This window comes from Calliphora vicina, chromosome 4 (assembly GCF_958450345.1).
Source record: "Calliphora vicina chromosome 4, idCalVici1.1, whole genome shotgun sequence".
Lineage (NCBI taxonomy): Eukaryota > Metazoa > Arthropoda > Insecta > Diptera > Calliphoridae > Calliphora > Calliphora vicina.
The window spans coordinates 30,750,546-30,768,236 of record NC_088783.1 but is presented as its reverse complement, the minus strand read 5'-3'; the positions used below and the strand labels follow the sequence as shown (position 1 = coordinate 30,768,236).

General features: G+C 28.9%; 1 protein-coding gene across 3 annotated transcripts in view; it reads left to right on the top strand.

The window, feature by feature from the left end:
• Positions 1–17,691, top strand: part of shakB (shaking B) — a 180,353-nt gene that overhangs the window by 140,915 nt on the left and 21,747 nt on the right. Inside the window, exons 1-2 of one of the 3 annotated variants that reach the window (XM_065507049.1) lie at positions 619–1,050; positions 10,720–12,047. The exons of the other annotated variants lie outside the window; for them this stretch is intronic. Of the exons in view, the coding sequence (XP_065363121.1) occupies positions 11,688–12,047 (360 nt within the window). The 5' untranslated portion in view covers positions 619–1,050; positions 10,720–11,687. Of the gene's footprint in view, positions 1–618; positions 1,051–10,719; positions 12,048–17,691 lie in introns of those variants that run through there. 3 annotated transcript variants of the gene reach the window in all.

Genomic DNA, 17,691 nt, shown 5'->3' with positions numbered 1-17,691 from the left:
TGAATATTGTCATACTCAAACACATTGAAAACAGCGACAAATAGTGATACAAATAACAATACGAACAGATGATAAACATTAACAACAACATTGAAATGAAACAAAATGTTGCAGCAGCAGACAGCCAAAGACAACAGCAGCAGCAACATACACTCTCTTAGCCACAAAAGTGTTAAAATGTTTTATAAACTTTAGACGGCAGACCAATAACAACAACAACACAGACATACTTCTTTCTCACAAACTAGAACTGCACAGTTGGCCGGCACAAGACCCATCAGCATCATTTACATGGTAAACGCATAACAAACCGGAAGTTAAGTTGTGAACGGCTACACGAGAATAACAGACGGCGAAAAATCACAAAAGTTCTCAAAAAGTGCTGCCAAGTTTGAAACCCGTTCAAAACTTAAGAGATCAGAAAAAGTTGCTAAAGAAAATTGTGAAAATAAAGAAATGTTTCATATGCCAGAAATGGGAAACTAATTAATATTTTTAAAGCGAAAGAGGGAAAAACACAATATTTTCCAACGCTCGCACACACAACCAAAACAGAGAGATTTCATCTGTTTTTTGGGCCAGCGAAAAAACCAAGAGGTTGAGATGCCACAACTGAACAGTCAACGGTGATAGTCTTTATTTTAGCGGCATTGTGTACGGGCGTCTGGTCTTACGAACTAGTACGGTTATTATACTTATTTCTTGTTCCGATATTTATTTTTTCGGTGTTCTGTTTTTCTTCGCTCGGTTCTGGCTTCATGAAGTAAAGTGGACCAAATTTCAAAAATAAAACAAAAGAAAAAAACTTTATGTTCAAGATTGTGTTGGCGTATGTTGTGTATTTTATGTATGAAGTGAAATGAAAAAAAAGAAATTATAAATAATGAAAAAGTCTTGCATACGTTTTCAGTTTTTTACGAGAAATTAACAGAAGTAAAATTAAGAAAAAAAAAACCAAAATAATAATAGAAAAATACCTACTAATAGGCCAGACGCAAAGGGTGTGTGAGTGCGTGATTGCGTGTGTTGCGTTCGTTCAAAAGTGTATGAGTGAGTGACGGCGTATGTGTATACATTACATGCAGAGTTGATCGTGAAATTTTCTTTTCATAATTATAAACAAAAAAAAAAAAAAAAACAGAAAAAACATCTACATACCAAAAGATCTTCAACAATTTGTTTTTATGTTTTACGATTTATCTATGACGTGCCTTTTACGAGATCAATATGTGGTCGTACAATTTTCAAACGAATTTTAAGTCCATTTTATTGGAAAAATTCAATGATATAAAACAAAAAGCACATTCTTTGAGCAAACGATAAAAGGAAATGTGAACAAAAAAATAAATTGTGTAAGAAGTTCTGTTTTCAAACGAAATTGCATTTAATGAAAAGATGAACAAACCGAGTTGTAGGAGAAAATTTTATGTTTTGTTGTGAAAATGAAAATGTTTTGAGTTAGAAGAATTAACCCTAAAACGTAGCAATGGGTCTTTAAAATGCCATTTGCTTAAAAATTATTTAAAAAAATAAAAAAATTACAACTATTATTAAGAAATTGTTTAGTAAATGCTTTTAATTGCTATATTTTATAGGGAAGGTGTAATGAATATGTGCTAATGTTTGTAGTCCACTGGAATAATTGTGCAACATTTATCTTAAATTGTATTTATTGATTCAGTTACGCTTTCAGACTTAATGTTGTCCGTCTGTCTGTCTGTCCATGTAAGTTTTGTAATCAAAATACAGGTCACAATTTTGTAGATAATACATCAATATTCTATTAGAATTCTACTGAAAAGTATGTCCTTTAAAAACTCGACTTTATCAACCTTATAGTTCCGATATACAGTTGTATACTTACAAAATTATTTACAAATAAGTTTTAGGTATGAAGAAATCCAAGACCAACTTTTTTTACGTATCGGTCCATAATTGGTTATAGTCCAACTTCCGAAAACCATTTTTTCTTCATCATTGCAAAAAGTAAATGTCATTAGGAAATAATTTAGAAAGACCCGGTTTATTGCTATATTTTATACGCTATACTGTCATTGTAGGGAGGGTATACTGCATCCTTACTGATGTTTGTAACCTCTAAAAATGCTTGTCCAACATTTACTTAAAAATAGAAACACGTTCTGATTTATTGAGGTCCTTCCGTCTGTCTGTCCATTTAAATATTTTAATCAAATTATAGTTCGAAATTTTGCAACTAGTACAACGAAATTTGGCACGTGACCATCTATTTTAATTCTATTGAAACTGTCCATTATTTCACCTAGCTCCCATACAATTATCCATCCAAAACTGAAGTTTAACGTCCTTAAATATACAGGAATCCTCTATTGGAACTCCATTGAAACAGATTCATATCAGTTCATTCTTTAACCTAGCTCGTATACAAATGTCCTCCCAAAACTTGACTTTATCGCCTTTAAATAATCAGGAAGTCTCAGAAAATTCTGCAGAAATATGTTTTATATTGGAATAAATCGAAAATTAAAATTTTCTACAAACAGGTTCATAATTTATAATACTCTCGAAAATCTCTTTAATATTGTATAAATATTAGTATCCTGATAAAATTCTGATCGTACCCTGATCATGCCACTAAATTCAATGTTGATCAGTTCACATTTAGTAGTAGCACCAATATAAGCCCACATTTATTTACAAGTATTGCTATCTAAATGAAATTCAACCATAAATAACCATCTATTGTATGAAAATCGGTCCATAACAGTTCATAATTCTCATAGGGACTTAGTACTAAAAACACTTTAAAGCGAATAAAAGTACACAGTAGTGTACAGATAAGTTTATGTAATCATAAATCACAGTTCTTCACAAATTTTAAGAGGTCCAGTTTATGTTAATGTCTACAGATCATAAATAATTATAGCTTCCATATAAGGTCCACTTCCGAAAGTTATTTTATAAATCATAAACTTAATTCAATAAGCTTCAACTACACTGTTTAAAATTATAATTTTTAAATCGTTAATGATGACATCAATGCAAAAGTGGTGTAACCCACTAATTTTTTTGGTTGCTGTACTGATGTTACATACAGTTCTAACATTACCTATATCAATACAAAAGTGGGGTAAGCTACCTTTTCAAAAGCAGGTGGAGCTGAATAAATGGTGTAAGTTGAATATACCACTACATTAATAGTTTGGGGTTACACCACTATTGCACTGATATATCGTTAGTATAGTACAACGAAATAAAAATTAAAATCTTTCCAATGTAAACTTTGAAATTTTACACTTTTTCAAAGATATTTTCTACAAAACGAAATCTTTGGCATTGATAAAATTTTATGGTTATTATATCATATTTTCAGACAAAAATATTTTAAGTAAAATTCACTTAAAAACCCCAATGCCCCTAGAAACTGCAACAGACGCACAGCAGCATACACAACTACTAAACTTATAGAAAATTTAAATTGGTTGTGTTCTGTTTAATAACAATTCACAATTGATATTTTAAAAACAACACAAAAAAACCAAGAAACAAGAAAAAAATTATAATATTTTTATTACAAAATACGATATTCCCAAAAATTCTAATGAAAAAAATGTTCATTTAAAACTTGCAGTCAACTGGAAAATTTGCATATAGAAAGTTAAAAAATACACAAACGAAATATAGAATATTACATTTAGTTGCTAATGTTTTTTTTTTCTTTTCAAAGAAGCAAATGCTTATTTCCAAAAATATTTTTGTTAAATTCATAATTTTCATTTTGTCTAGATATTCGCAAACACTTATAAGTAAAGTAATAAACACACACTTAATGTTTAAATATGACTAATGGTTTATTCCTGACAACTTTTCTGAAAATCCCATGTATATTATCATCATTTTCTGCTCCAAATTCATCTACTTGTTCATAAAAGTATTTATGAATTTCAGAGACAATATCTGATTAACAAAAATATGAAAATTTTAAAAAAAATTTGTTTATTTTTATACAATATATTGAAACAATTTATCAACAATTTTGTTAATAAACCCTGTTATTAAGTGGGTTGAAAACATTAAAAACAATATTATCAATTTATTAATAAATATTCACACCTTTTTGTATAAATAAACAAAAGAAAATGTTTCGTACACCCAATTGGAAATGGAAAATGTATTTTTCAATCAAAGCATTTGATTATATTTATTGAACAAATCGAATATTGAATATTGAACAAATCTGAAATAATGAATAAAGACGTTAGTTCTTTACCAGTAATTGAAAATCAAGATCTCTGTACAAGGTGTCGAAAAATTAAGGTTCTCAAATTTTTGGTTCTTTAAAATTGTATAAGAGAAATATTTAAATTACTTCCCAAAAAAAATGTCATACTCTAGAAAATGTTTAGTGTATTCTGGAAAAGAAAATAAACTAACAAATTTCATATAGTTTTTTCATAGAATAAGTTCAAAACTATTAATTGCAAAAATATTTATATTGAAAGTTGTTTTCGCCAGATGCATTAATAAGCTAAAATTTATGTAATTTTTCAGACGAATTTCTAAAAAGCAATAACTTTTTTGACAAACTACAAAGATATCGATATTTTTAATCTTTGTAATGGATCAGAGGATAATTATTAATTTAGAGCTTTATAGTGATGCATGAAAAAGATATGCATCATAAAGAAGAGAAACGATTTTTAAGTATTTTGAAAATTGTTTCGGTCAAACAGATTTAGCTTATCTTTCACAACGTAGTTCCACGTTTAAGAACGTGACATTCGTAAATAATTTTATTTGTTTCCGTCTTTCGTTACCACTATTTATACTTCTTTAATGCTTTTTCCGATGTTTGCTTGTAAATATAAGGCAAAACTTCTCTTTTTCTATAGCATAATTTGGTTTCTCTCGCGAAACTTTTTCTTCATTTTGCTTCTTTCGAAAGACATATTCTCAGCAGCAATATTCTTTATAATTTAAGGAATATCTTTGAAAATTTCAAACAGATTTTGCTAATTTTTCGCAACATATTTCCAAGTTCGTCAACAATTTGTCTTCTTTCCAATTTTCGTCGGCACTTTAATAGAACTATGTTTGTTGCAGAAAATATATTTTATCGTTTTGTTGTTCAAAATATATTGGAAATAAAGATGGTTAAAAAATTGCTTTCGTCTGCATCTAGAAAAATGAAATTACCCCACTTACTTACATATTGAAGAAAATGTTTAATGAATTCTGCAGGAGAAAATAAACTAACATATTTCAAATATTTTTCTCATAGAAAATTCAAAACTATTAATTTTTCACAACCTATTTCACCCTCAAGAACATGACATTCGTAAAAAAATTTTCTTCTTTCCATTTTTTGTTAGAACTTTACTATGTAATGTATACTTCTTTTCGATGTTTTCTTGTAAATATAAGGCTCAAACTTCTCTTTTTCTGTAGCATAATTCTGTTTCTCTCTCGAAACTTAATTTTGCTTCATTCGAAAGGTATATTCTCAGCAGCAATATTATTTGTAATTTAAGGGTTACCTTTGAATTTTTCCAAGCACATTTTTAAAATTTCAATCAGATTTTGCTAATTTTTCGCAACCTATTTCCACATTCAAGAACGTGACATTCGTAAATAATTTTTCTGCACTATGTTTGTTGCAGAAAATAGGTTTTGTGGTTTTGTTGTTTGAAATGTATTAGCAATAAAGATGGATTCAAAAACTTGCTACTGTCTGCATCTAGAAAAAGTCGATTTTAAAACGAATTTTATTAAACTGAAGTATAATAATGTAATAATTTATATTGAAATATTAGCATTTCTTGTTTTTAGAACGATTTAGTACCTGCTATTTATCACGCGACATGTGTCCCTGTCACTAGTAATGCATTTTCGGACTTCTTTAATGCATTTCCCAAGCTTTTATTTTTCATTAGGATATTTTTTTTTCTATAGCGAATTTTGGAAGGTGTATTTTTTGCATTTTTATCGTAATATTCTTTATATTTTAAAGAATTAAAGTGCTTGCCTTCTTCTTTCGTCCCACGAAAATAATAAAAGCATTTGTTTTTAAGAAAAGATAGCAAACGCGACATCCAAAAATCAAAAATTATTATTTGCAGTAAAATTTGTTTAGTTAAAGCCAATAAATTTCAACTTTCTAGTAACAAAGGAGGATTTAGGTACAAGAACGCGACATTAGAACATGAACTTTTTTTTAGCCTTAAGTAAATGCTGACAACAATTTTCGTGTATTTTGACCCGAAATTAATCAATCTTTTGCCTTCATAAAGTCTTGACCACCAGGAAATATTTGTTCCAAATTGCAAATTTCTCTGTTCTAGCGTTTAAGGCTCTATTTTCAATACCAAACATTTCTGATCAATAAGTCGATGCTATGACAACTTTTGAAATCGATGTCTTCCGATTCGGTTAGTTCCATTGGTTAGTCATTCAGACACAATTTTTCAACAAGATCGGTGGAGAACTCTCTGAGTTAGAGGGTTTCAAAATTTTACATTTTGGCCAAGCTAGTGTTTTTTCTCATCCATGTAATTTATTACCTATTGTTCTTAGCAAAATGTGTCCCAAATAGTTTTTTCAATCTTTCGAAAAAAAATTAAAAAAGTATAAAAAAATGTTGACATTTTCTTCCCGAAATCAAAAACTTTTTTTACTTTTTTTTAAAAGGTTTAATGTCTGGCCGCATATTTTGGGCGTTTTTCATAATAGATACACGCAGAGAAAAAATATAATTGGGCATGGTTACTGTAACCATTTATATAGTGTTACAAGTTTTTTAACTATATTATAGTCACAGTAACCATTTACATGATTGTGGTAACCATAATATGGTTAACTTACGATTCACATGATTGTCTCAACCAAATATATGGTTACAGTAAACATATATATGTTTGTGGCAACCATATTTATGATGAATAATTTTATCATAATATGTTGTTCTCAGATTATGATAAGCCTTAAGCTGAGAGCACCATAATATGATAAGTCCTTCATCATATAAATGGTTGTCACAATCATATATATGTTTACTGTAACCATATATATGGATGATACAATCATGTGAATCGTAAGTTAACCATATTATGGTTACCACAATCAAGTAAATGGTTACTGTGACTATAATATAGTTAAAAAACTTGTAACAATATTGAAATGGTTACAGTAACCATGCCCAACTATATTTTTTCTCTGCGTGTAGCACGTTTTTGGTACCACCAAATACAGAGCATTACTTTAGCGCCATGAATATTTGACTGTGGTATCGATTTGGCTAGTTGGACGGGCTTCGGGTTGTAATGGATCCATTTTGCATCGAAACTAATGATTCGGTGCAAAAATGCTTTTCTATTATAGCGTTCAAGCAGCACTTCAGACATACAAAATCGTCTTTCAAGGTCTCTCAGTTTCAATTCGTATGTTACCCAATTTCCCAGCTTTTGGATGAATTCCGTAGCTTGCAAATGTTTTGAAATTGCTGATTGAGTAGCTCCCAATAATTTTGCATGATCTTGTTGAGTTTGACAACAATGTTCATGGAGTAATGCCTCCAATTATTGATCTTAAAACTTGTTTGGCTTGCCTGGACCAGTTGAAACCGATGGAACATATTCACCAAAAGCTTTGGTGAGCAATCTGCTTTTTGTGTGTCCTCTTGTAACGAAACAAATACATACTTAAATATTATTTACAACGATTTATTTTGCGATTTTTCAAAATACATACTTGAATTATCGCCACATGGGTATTCAATTTAAAATTTTAACTGATAACAATAAAACACTTTCAAACACCTGTTGAATGTTTAGAGCAAAATATATTAATTAAACATTATTAGCTAAAATGTTTTTCTTTATATTAAATTTGTATCTAAAAACGTCTTAGATTTTTCATTTCAAAAATTTTTCTGCCAACGATGTATGATGCCTGCGCATGTGGGTGTGTGTATATGTTTTAATTTAAACAATATTTTAATTGAAAACATTGACTTTAGACTTGGGAGAAATATTTTAATTTTGTATACGATCAAGTAAAGAGATAAATGTATTTGTATACAATATGGACTGGTGATCATAATGATATGAACGAGTAATTTTGGGCCCATACTACGTACATGAGCTCATTATATACGCACTTGGGCAGTTGTGTGGCAAATAATAGCAGTGTTTTATAGGAATTTTATTCACCTATGTAGAAGTAATTTAATTTTGTTAAAATTTGCTATTTAATTTGTCTAAGCTATTTGTTACCTTTTATATTAAAAGTATGATTGTGTATCTAAACACTATGATATTATTGCCCTGTACTATTTTGTACATCTATTCATTCACTGGTATTGAAATTTATGTATGAAATTTATTTACTCAACGGGAGTGAGTTGTTGTACATTTTTCGTTTCTCCACTAGTGCTTTTTAGTTTATTTAGTTTTTTTTTACTTTTTGTTTATTGAAATCATTTTTCCCTCCATAGTTTAAAAATATTTGGAATCTAATTTTTTTTTAAGTAAAAAAAATTCCTTTTAGAAAAATCTATTTTTGGTTATCCCACTGTTTTTGTACATAGCTTTTTTTGCCTCCATCTTCTTAAAAACAACAACAAACCAAGAAATGGGTTTTAAATATAAATTTTATAAACTTTATAGAAAATTTATTTCGATTCTATGAATTTTGTATTGTAAATGATGTGTAAATTACGAGCATCAGTTGCGGATCGTGTTTTTTGTTCAGTTTTTGCATTGTTAAATAAATAAATTGTTAAACAATAGAGATCTACACTAATGTTCCACTACATTTGTTATAAATGAAATCAATTAAATTTTTGTTTAAACTTGACATTAAATTTTATTCGTTTAAATAAATTTCGGAATATTTAAAAAGCAATTTTCCATTTTGTTAATTTTTAGTTTTTTTTTGTTTCAAATTAATTGAGTGTTAAATTGTTTGTTTTTCTTAATCATTAATAACATATTTTTAGAGGGACTATGGTGTTTTAGTACAATAGTTTAATAAAGCGTTTTGTTTATTTATTTAAAGAAACAATCGTGAACTATTGTAGTATAAAATAATGTCTAATTAAATGAAATTATAAATTAGTTTGAGACTTAAATAAATTAAATAATTAAAAAAAGTAAAAACGATTAAAATGTTAAGGTTAATCGTGTGGAGAATTAGCAGGGTTATGTCAAACAAAAGATTATTCAATAAGTCCATAAATTGCCTTTGAACTATTGCCATGAACAATTAGAGTAACAGAACATTTTTTCCAATAAGCATTATTTCATTTCTCTATACTAAAGGTGGCTTTACACGATATGACTTCATAAAGGTGGCTTTACACGATATAACTTCATTATCGCTTGACTGTTGATTTTAGCTTTTACAGATCATATTACTTGCAGGGGCTCGTAAAGGATTTAAGGGTTGTCTCAAAATTAAGACAAGATTTGAATTTTCTAAAATTTTGAAGTAAAAAGTATCCAACCAAGAATAACATTTTTACAGCTGACAGTTTAGAGTTAGTAAAACTGAAACATTATACGACAGATCAAGTTCTAAAGTTTTTCTTAATAGAAAAAACTTGTACAAAATGCTAATATCAAACCCGTAGGGGACTCTCAAACTTTGCCTTCTGTTGTAAATGTGTAATGAGATGCTGGTTGTGTAATATATCGTTTCGGTGATCAGAATTGCTCCTCCAGATCGTGTGTTTAATACTGTTGGATTTGTTTACATGGGGTTATTTGAAATCAAACGTCTAAGCCAACAAGCCCACAACCACCAGAACCTTAAACCTCACAACAACTTTATGTGCTTTTCCGCATTAAAAATAAATGTTAAGCGATGTTTCTTGACTTTTTCTTGCAGCACAAATAAACATTTTCATTTTCAAAAATAAGTTTTTATATCGAGATATTTAGAAATTGGCGTTGCTTACCCTGATGTGTGATTTTTCACACATATGTAATTTCTATCTATGTATGCTAGGTAAAGCACTTAATTCATTCAAAACTATGTTTTTATATAAAGATATTTAAACAGTGAGGTTGCTTACCCTGGTGTGTGATTTTCCACACATATGTAATTTCTATCTATTTATGTATGTATGCTCTAGGTAAAGCATTTAATTTATTCAAAACTATGTTTTTATATAGAAGTGAAGTTGCTTACCCTTGTGTGTGGTTTTCCACACATATGTAATATCCATGTATTTTGCTTTAGGAAAAGCATTTATTTTTTTTTGAATATGTTTCTATATATAGAGATATTTAAAAATTGACTTTGCTTACTCTGGTGTGTGGTTTTTCACACATATATAATTTCTATGTATTTTACTCTAGGAAAAGCTTTTTTTTCGTCAAAAGTGTTGTTTTTTTTAAAAAATGTGGAATATTTCTCATTTCTTTAAAGCAAAGGCTTGATATATTTATTTGACATAAGTAGAGATTTCTTTCATTATAATAATAGGTATCCTACAGAAATTGGTTGTAAGTGATATTCGCATATTAGCGAACTGATTTTTAAAACCAAAAATAGATAAATACATTTTATTCCAAAAATATGTATATGAATATTTCATTTCACTACTATTAATTTCTAATAATAACTTTAAGAATATTTCAATTTACACTTTCGTTGAAAAAATATTTTCTAAAGGAAAAAGTTTTTAGTAAAAACACTTAAAAGATCACAACAAAACATAAAATTTTCAATTAAAAACAGCAAATCCACGTAAAATATTATAATTTTCAATTAAAATAAAGAAGTAATTAAATTCACTTAAAAGTGAACAACAAAAAAATGTTTAACATAAAATTGAAAATGAAAGTGACATCAATTTGATTTATACTAATCCGTACAGGGTAAAACAAACAACACAAACAATATCAAATCGTAAAAACGGAAACATGTGATGCTAAAACAGAAATAAAACAAAATAAAAATGAGCATAAAGTGCCTTATAGTTTGCTCTGCAGATATTTTTATTTCCAAACAAACTGAAATCAACCACAATAAAAACGGCATTAATAAAAACGAACAACGAATTTTTTGTAGATGAATTTTTACAAACAAACAAATCGAGATAAAATCGCATGAGCAGAGGAAACCCAAATACATACACACACAACAGATATAGTTTTGAAAACAAAAATTAAATGTTTAATAATTTTTAAAATGCAAAAGTCTATAAAAAATAAACAAAATCTTTGCATAATCAACATAACAACGAAATTGAATTTCAAGTGTTTGTGTACAAAACAATATACAACGACTACAAAGCGAAAATGCCACAGAGTTGCATTTAGCTACAGTAATTACAAATACGAAAATTTCAGCGATATTCAAAATGATAATCACCAGCAACGCTTAACTATGGAAGTGCCTCGAAAAAGAAAGTATCAGCAAATTTCCACAACGATACGATAATATTTACGATCACAATAAACTTAAAGCAAATTTATATACAGAAATAAAACCAAAAAAAAACTCTTTTTACAACAAATATAAATAAAAAAAAAACACAAACACACAACTAATCAATTAGTTCGCCTTATAACCTGAAAGAAGAACCATTCATTGTATTTAGCATTAATTCGCTGATAACGTTAATAGAATTCTACAGCTGCAGCACTAATCTTCACTTTGATTTTGTAAAGTGAAGCTAGCGTGTTTACACTTGTAGGCGAACAATGTTAGATATATTCCGTGGATTGAAAAACCTTATAAAGGTCGCGCACGTTAAAACCGATTCACCAGTATTTCGCTTGCACTACTCTATAACTGTGATGATATTGATGTCATTTTCCCTAATTATAACCACACGTCAATATGTTGGTAATCCCATTGATTGTGTTCATACTAAAGATATTCCAGAAGATGTTCTCAATACATATTGTTGGATACATTCGACATACGCGCTTAAAAGTTATTTTAACAAAAAGCAGGGAGTTTCCGTACCCTATCCGGGTATTGGTAATTCCGATGGCGATGTTCATGAAAAGAAACACTATAAATATTATCAATGGGTGTGTTTTTGCCTATTTTTTCAGGTGGGTTTAAATATTATTAATTACAGCTTATACTAATTTATAAAAACATTGCATTTGAACTTGGAGTTTATAATAAGGAAGTTTATATATAAATGTAATTATATTGTAGATAGCATTTATTGAATATAAGCCCTCAATAAAAAAATTAGAATAAGTTGACGAAGTTCCGATAACATTTGATATTCGTATTCCATCCAAATCTTGCTGTAATTATTAAAAGTTTTTTAAGTAGAAATTTGTAGCCGATAATAGCCTAAAAAAGTTAACTATTTGTGAAAATATTGTGGGAACTTATTAATAAGAAAATGATACCAAAGTGAACGAAAACGAGTAAGAGAGCTAATTTCGGCTGTTCCGAATCTTATATACCCTTCACCAAATTATACTTTGAAATAAAAGTTTTAAATATTTGTTTTAAAAATCTTTAATATTTTTTTTCAAAATTTTAAATTTTTTTTAGAAACTTTTTTTAAAATTTCCTTTTTAATTTTTATACAATTTTTTTTAATTTATTAGTGAAAAATATTTTGTGAAAAAAAATCGGGTTAAAAAATATTTTACCCAATTTTGACCCATTGTAGGTCCGACATACTAAGGCCTTATATGTGTATGCCATTGCAAAGGCCATTGAAATGTCTATCATTAGATCACCATAGATCAAGAATATGTCAAAACTCGTGCTTGTCCTTGTTTTTTTCTGATATCTCAGCCATTAATGGGCCGATTTTCTCGATTTTAAATAGCAACCGGATCTATAAAGGATGTATGGAATTATGAATCAAATATCGCACTCGTTCAACAATACTGTATTAACTCAGAATTTTAAAATTTTCAGTAGAGGGCAAAAACTGTTTGTGATTACATTTTAAGATAATTTGAAAATCCGAATACATCATAGTAAGCAAATTCAATTTGAAAAAATATTTACATTGTTTTTCTTTAAAATTTTTGTAATTATTGCAAAATAAATCTATTTTTTGAGTTACTACCATTTTTCTGGAACTTCTCGATATTTTTTTTGTATTATTTTATCAACAAAACAGTATCAACTCAAAATACAACCAAATTTAAATAAAACAATTTCATTATTTTTAACTTGAATAGAGAAAATAATAAATTTTTTTATGAAAATATACGATGTATTTCTATTTAAATTTTTGGATTAACTCAAAATAATACCTTTTTGTTGATACAAGGTAGTCACTAATTATCACGAAAAAGGTCTCAAATGTGGTTTTCTAGATGAAAAAGTAATCGGAATACGTTACAGTAGATAGATATTGATGTCGTTAGTTGATTTCTTGCAAAAAGTGAACTTTTAAAAATTTTGAGTTAATACAGTATTGTTGAACGAGTGCGATATGTAAGTTATTAGGACATACAGACAGACTTGATAAATATCGACTCCGCTATCTATAACGGTCCAGAAAATATTTTGTGGGGTCGCAAATGAAAAATGTAGAAGTTATAAACGGAATAACAAATTTATAAGTACCCTTGATGAATACTGATGATGAAGAATATCAAAATATGCAGACGTTCTCACGTAGCAATTACGTTTTGTTGGAGTCCATAGAGTACGGAAATACTTATAGTTAGAGCGTTCTGCATCGATTGAAACAAATAGTAGTCAGACGGGGCAAGGTCTGGACTATAAAGCGGGTAAGGCAAAACTTTCCAACTACTTCATATTCACTAGCGTTCGGTAGAGGATCCCTGTGATGGTCTGGTCAGATTTCAGCAGCTCATAATAGATAGGACCCTTTGGTTCCCACCAAATACAGAGAATTACTTTAGCTCCATGGATATTTGGCTTTGGAGTCGATTCTGCTGGTTGGTCGGGCTTCACATACGATCTCTTATGCTTCGGGTCATCGTAATGTTTCTATTTTTTATCGCAAGTAATGATTCGGTGCAAAAATTATTTTCTTTTCATTTGGATGAATCAAGCTCCCAATGATTTTGCAGGCTCCTGTTGAGTTTGACAATAAACTTCATGGTGAAATCCTCCAATTCTTGGTCATCAAACGTTTTCGGATGGTTTGGGCGACATTTGTCTTCCTTGTCAAAATCAATACTTCTAAACCGCACAAATCATCTCTCGCATGTTGAAGCCGATGAAACACAGCGGCACAATTTTAAGAAGAAAAGAATATTCGACATTTTCGAAGCAAAAAAACTTTGTTCAATAACTATGTTTGAATAAATGACAAATATGTACCCTTCAAAATTACATATAAGTTATTAAAACCAAATTCTGGATTTTTAAGTCATACGCCCAATATATAAGTATACATATCTATCCATTTTTTGAATACAAAAAAAATTGATACAAAATTTCAAAATCACAATATTCTTATAACTTTAAGAATATAGTTATTTCACCACATTTGCTAAAAAAAAGTACTAAAACATGTGATCGAGAAAAACAATAAATATTTCCGAACTGGATGGACTCCAATAAAACAGAATTGAATATGAGAACCACTGCATAACTTTGGTGTAGCATAGTGTAATTTTCTACTTTTTTTTCTACTCAGTAAAATAAACAAACATTTAAATAAACAAAGTTTTTATAAAACTAAACAATATGTCATTTTATTTTACCTTCAACATCAATTTTGATAAACTGATATTATCGTAAACGACCACCTAACTCATTATTTTCGTTCACAAAATTTTCTCTAATTTTCATAATTTTTTTCCCAGCCAAGGTCCCTTTTTGGACACATGTTCTAAAATAAATATACAGTAATTATGTTTTTAACATTTCATTGTTAAAATAATAATAATAATAATATAAACCACAAAATCCCCATAGCTCCATATGCTAAAAAAAACAAACATATCATCGTCATCAAACCAAACACCTCCTCATTTATCGTTCTGCTCATCACGATCGCCACCAAAACTACAAATCGAAAATGACATCGAAATATTGCAAAAATATTTAAGCTTGACAAATGCCATCAAATCGTACAAACAAATTTTGAAATTGAAACCTGTCAAATCATAATGATTAAAACAAAAATAGATCGTGGCGAAAAGAAACACAACGCAACTACAAAATTCAAAATTGTTTAACGTCACACATTTCCAAGAATAATAAATATTAAAATAACAATATTTCATTTATTGTTTTTTCCATTTAGTCAAAATTAAACAACCTACTGGAAATTACAAATAGTAACATTATGGTAAAGAAAATATAAATGTTGTATTTTCTTGTCACACATAATGTGCTAAAATGTATAGTGACTGACAGGTGGACTGACAGACAGTCTAACACATCAGGTGGTTTTTACAGGGATCTGTAAAATCGACATTAATTTTCTTATTCACCGTTGAGTGATGGTTGTAGTCATTATTTTCATATTATTTTTAAGTATGTGTTATTTAAATAAACACCAAGTAAATTATCGTTTTACATCTGAAAGTCATTAGGGGAAAATGTGGTCAGAAAGCACCCTACTTACGTTATAATTAGACAGAATTTTGGGTTACTTTCATGATGAAAAGTATAAACTTTTTATTATTTAAAATAACACTTACTTACAGGCACTTTTTTTCGAATAGATGTGATCTTTTAAACCGAAAGTTCTAGAAAAATATTCAGTAAATTAACTTCTGGAAATGCCTATCTCTCAACAGTACCAATAGAGCGTGCTCTGAAATATAATCAAGATTTTAATTTGTCACTTGAGCAGCAAAGTATTGCCAATCAAAACAACAATAATTTGACAGTTGAGTGTGTAGGATTAGTAAACATTTTATTCAAATAAACTACAGTAAAACCTTGATAATCCGGACCTCTGTAATCCGGATATCAGTTTTCATATTTTTAACATTATAATCCTGATTGCATACAAACTATAATGTTAATCTCAATTAATTTTTACTCCAAAAACATAGTTTTTTTTTTAAACAAACAATTTTCTATGCAATTCCATGTTTTTTTCTAAAACATAGAAAAGTACCGTACAAGACCTTTTTTATTATTTCTTTTCTTGTTTTTTCTTCTGAACCTTATCTCTGTTAGATTTGTTCTTTTTAAATGAAATCATTTATTTAAATCTATATAAATACATAAATGTCTTTGTACGTTTGTTTGTTTGTTTGTTTGAGCATCACGCCTAAACGGCTGAACCGATTTTATTGAAATTTGGAACGTAGATAGATCCTTACTGGGAAGCGTCAATAGGCTATATATTTTTTATTTTACTACGACAGGGGTAGCGAAGCGCACCGGGTCAAGCTAGTGATACATAAATATAATATATCATTAGATATGAGTTTTAAAAGCATTTTAATACAATAACAATGATTTGAAATATTTATTCAATAGTCCGGATAATTTGATAATCCGGACATACTATGTTTATGATACCCAGAAAGCTATGATATATGTACTTAAAGGATGTATGTTTTTCGGCATTACCATCATCAGCAACCTATAGTGTAGCAGATTATAAAAACTCTTCCACTTTGAAATTTTAGAAATTGTGGGATATTATGTTATTTCGACTGATCTTATAAAATAAAGATCTATAACAGTAATTTTCAATGTAATCCCACATTCAAAACTAATTAGATCATCTAAAAATTGTTTCAGCCATCATCTCACAATCAAAAACTTACCATACTAGGCCTTTTGTGTTGTTTTCCACACAGTAAGTCTTTGTATTTTACCATACCTTGGTCCGCTTTTTTAAAAATAGAGGGCGTTCTTTTGGACCGAATGTTAGTTAGACAACTAAATTACAAATCATATTGTTACGAAATTGTACTTGAATTCAAATATAACGATTTTAAGGGCTGATTTAAAAGTAGCATAATGCTTTCAAATAACAGTGCTGTAATAGCAAACTGTAACATATCTGTGGGCATTATTAAATAAAAGCTTTCAGTTGATTTGATCGTAAATTGGCAACGCTGTATTCGAATTCGAATACTCAGTTAAAGAACATTGTAGAAAGTACACCACAGATGGCGTATGTATTAGAATATTCGAATTTTGACAGTTAAATAACAATCTGGATTGCAGATGGCAGTGTTATAAATAGTGGCAGAGGTTGCAGTCGTGAGTCAGTTTATCAGAGACGCTTTTCGAATAAACATCAACTGAGTGCCTTAAAGTGTGTTGTGTTTTTCAAGTAAATTCGTGTACATTATAAATTGTGTCTGTATTTCTGCGAATTTACAAACGTGTATAAAATACATTAAGTGATAAATAGTCACTTAATGTTTTTTGTACAGTTGAATAAATAAAGAGTTGTTACCATTTTTCAAACTACTAAACGGCTTGTATTTGCAATCAAAAGTATCCGGTTTATTTAAAGGAAATAAACTAACGTTTTGAAAAGGTTAAAACGTAACAATATGCAAAATATTTCAGAGCAATATCAATTATGTATCCAAAAATAAACTTTTTTTATTAAAAAAAAACTTTTTTTTAAGAATATGTAAGAATTTAATGTTTTTCTGTAAGTTATCTTTACGGAGAACATTCTGATATAAAAAGCATGTCCTATTTTTGAAATATGTCGCCCGTACGCCATTCGGAATTTGACCTATTTTTTATCAATATTTCAGCTTTGGGCCACAAGTTCTAAAATTCCAAAGCTGGGATCAGAAAATGGAAAGT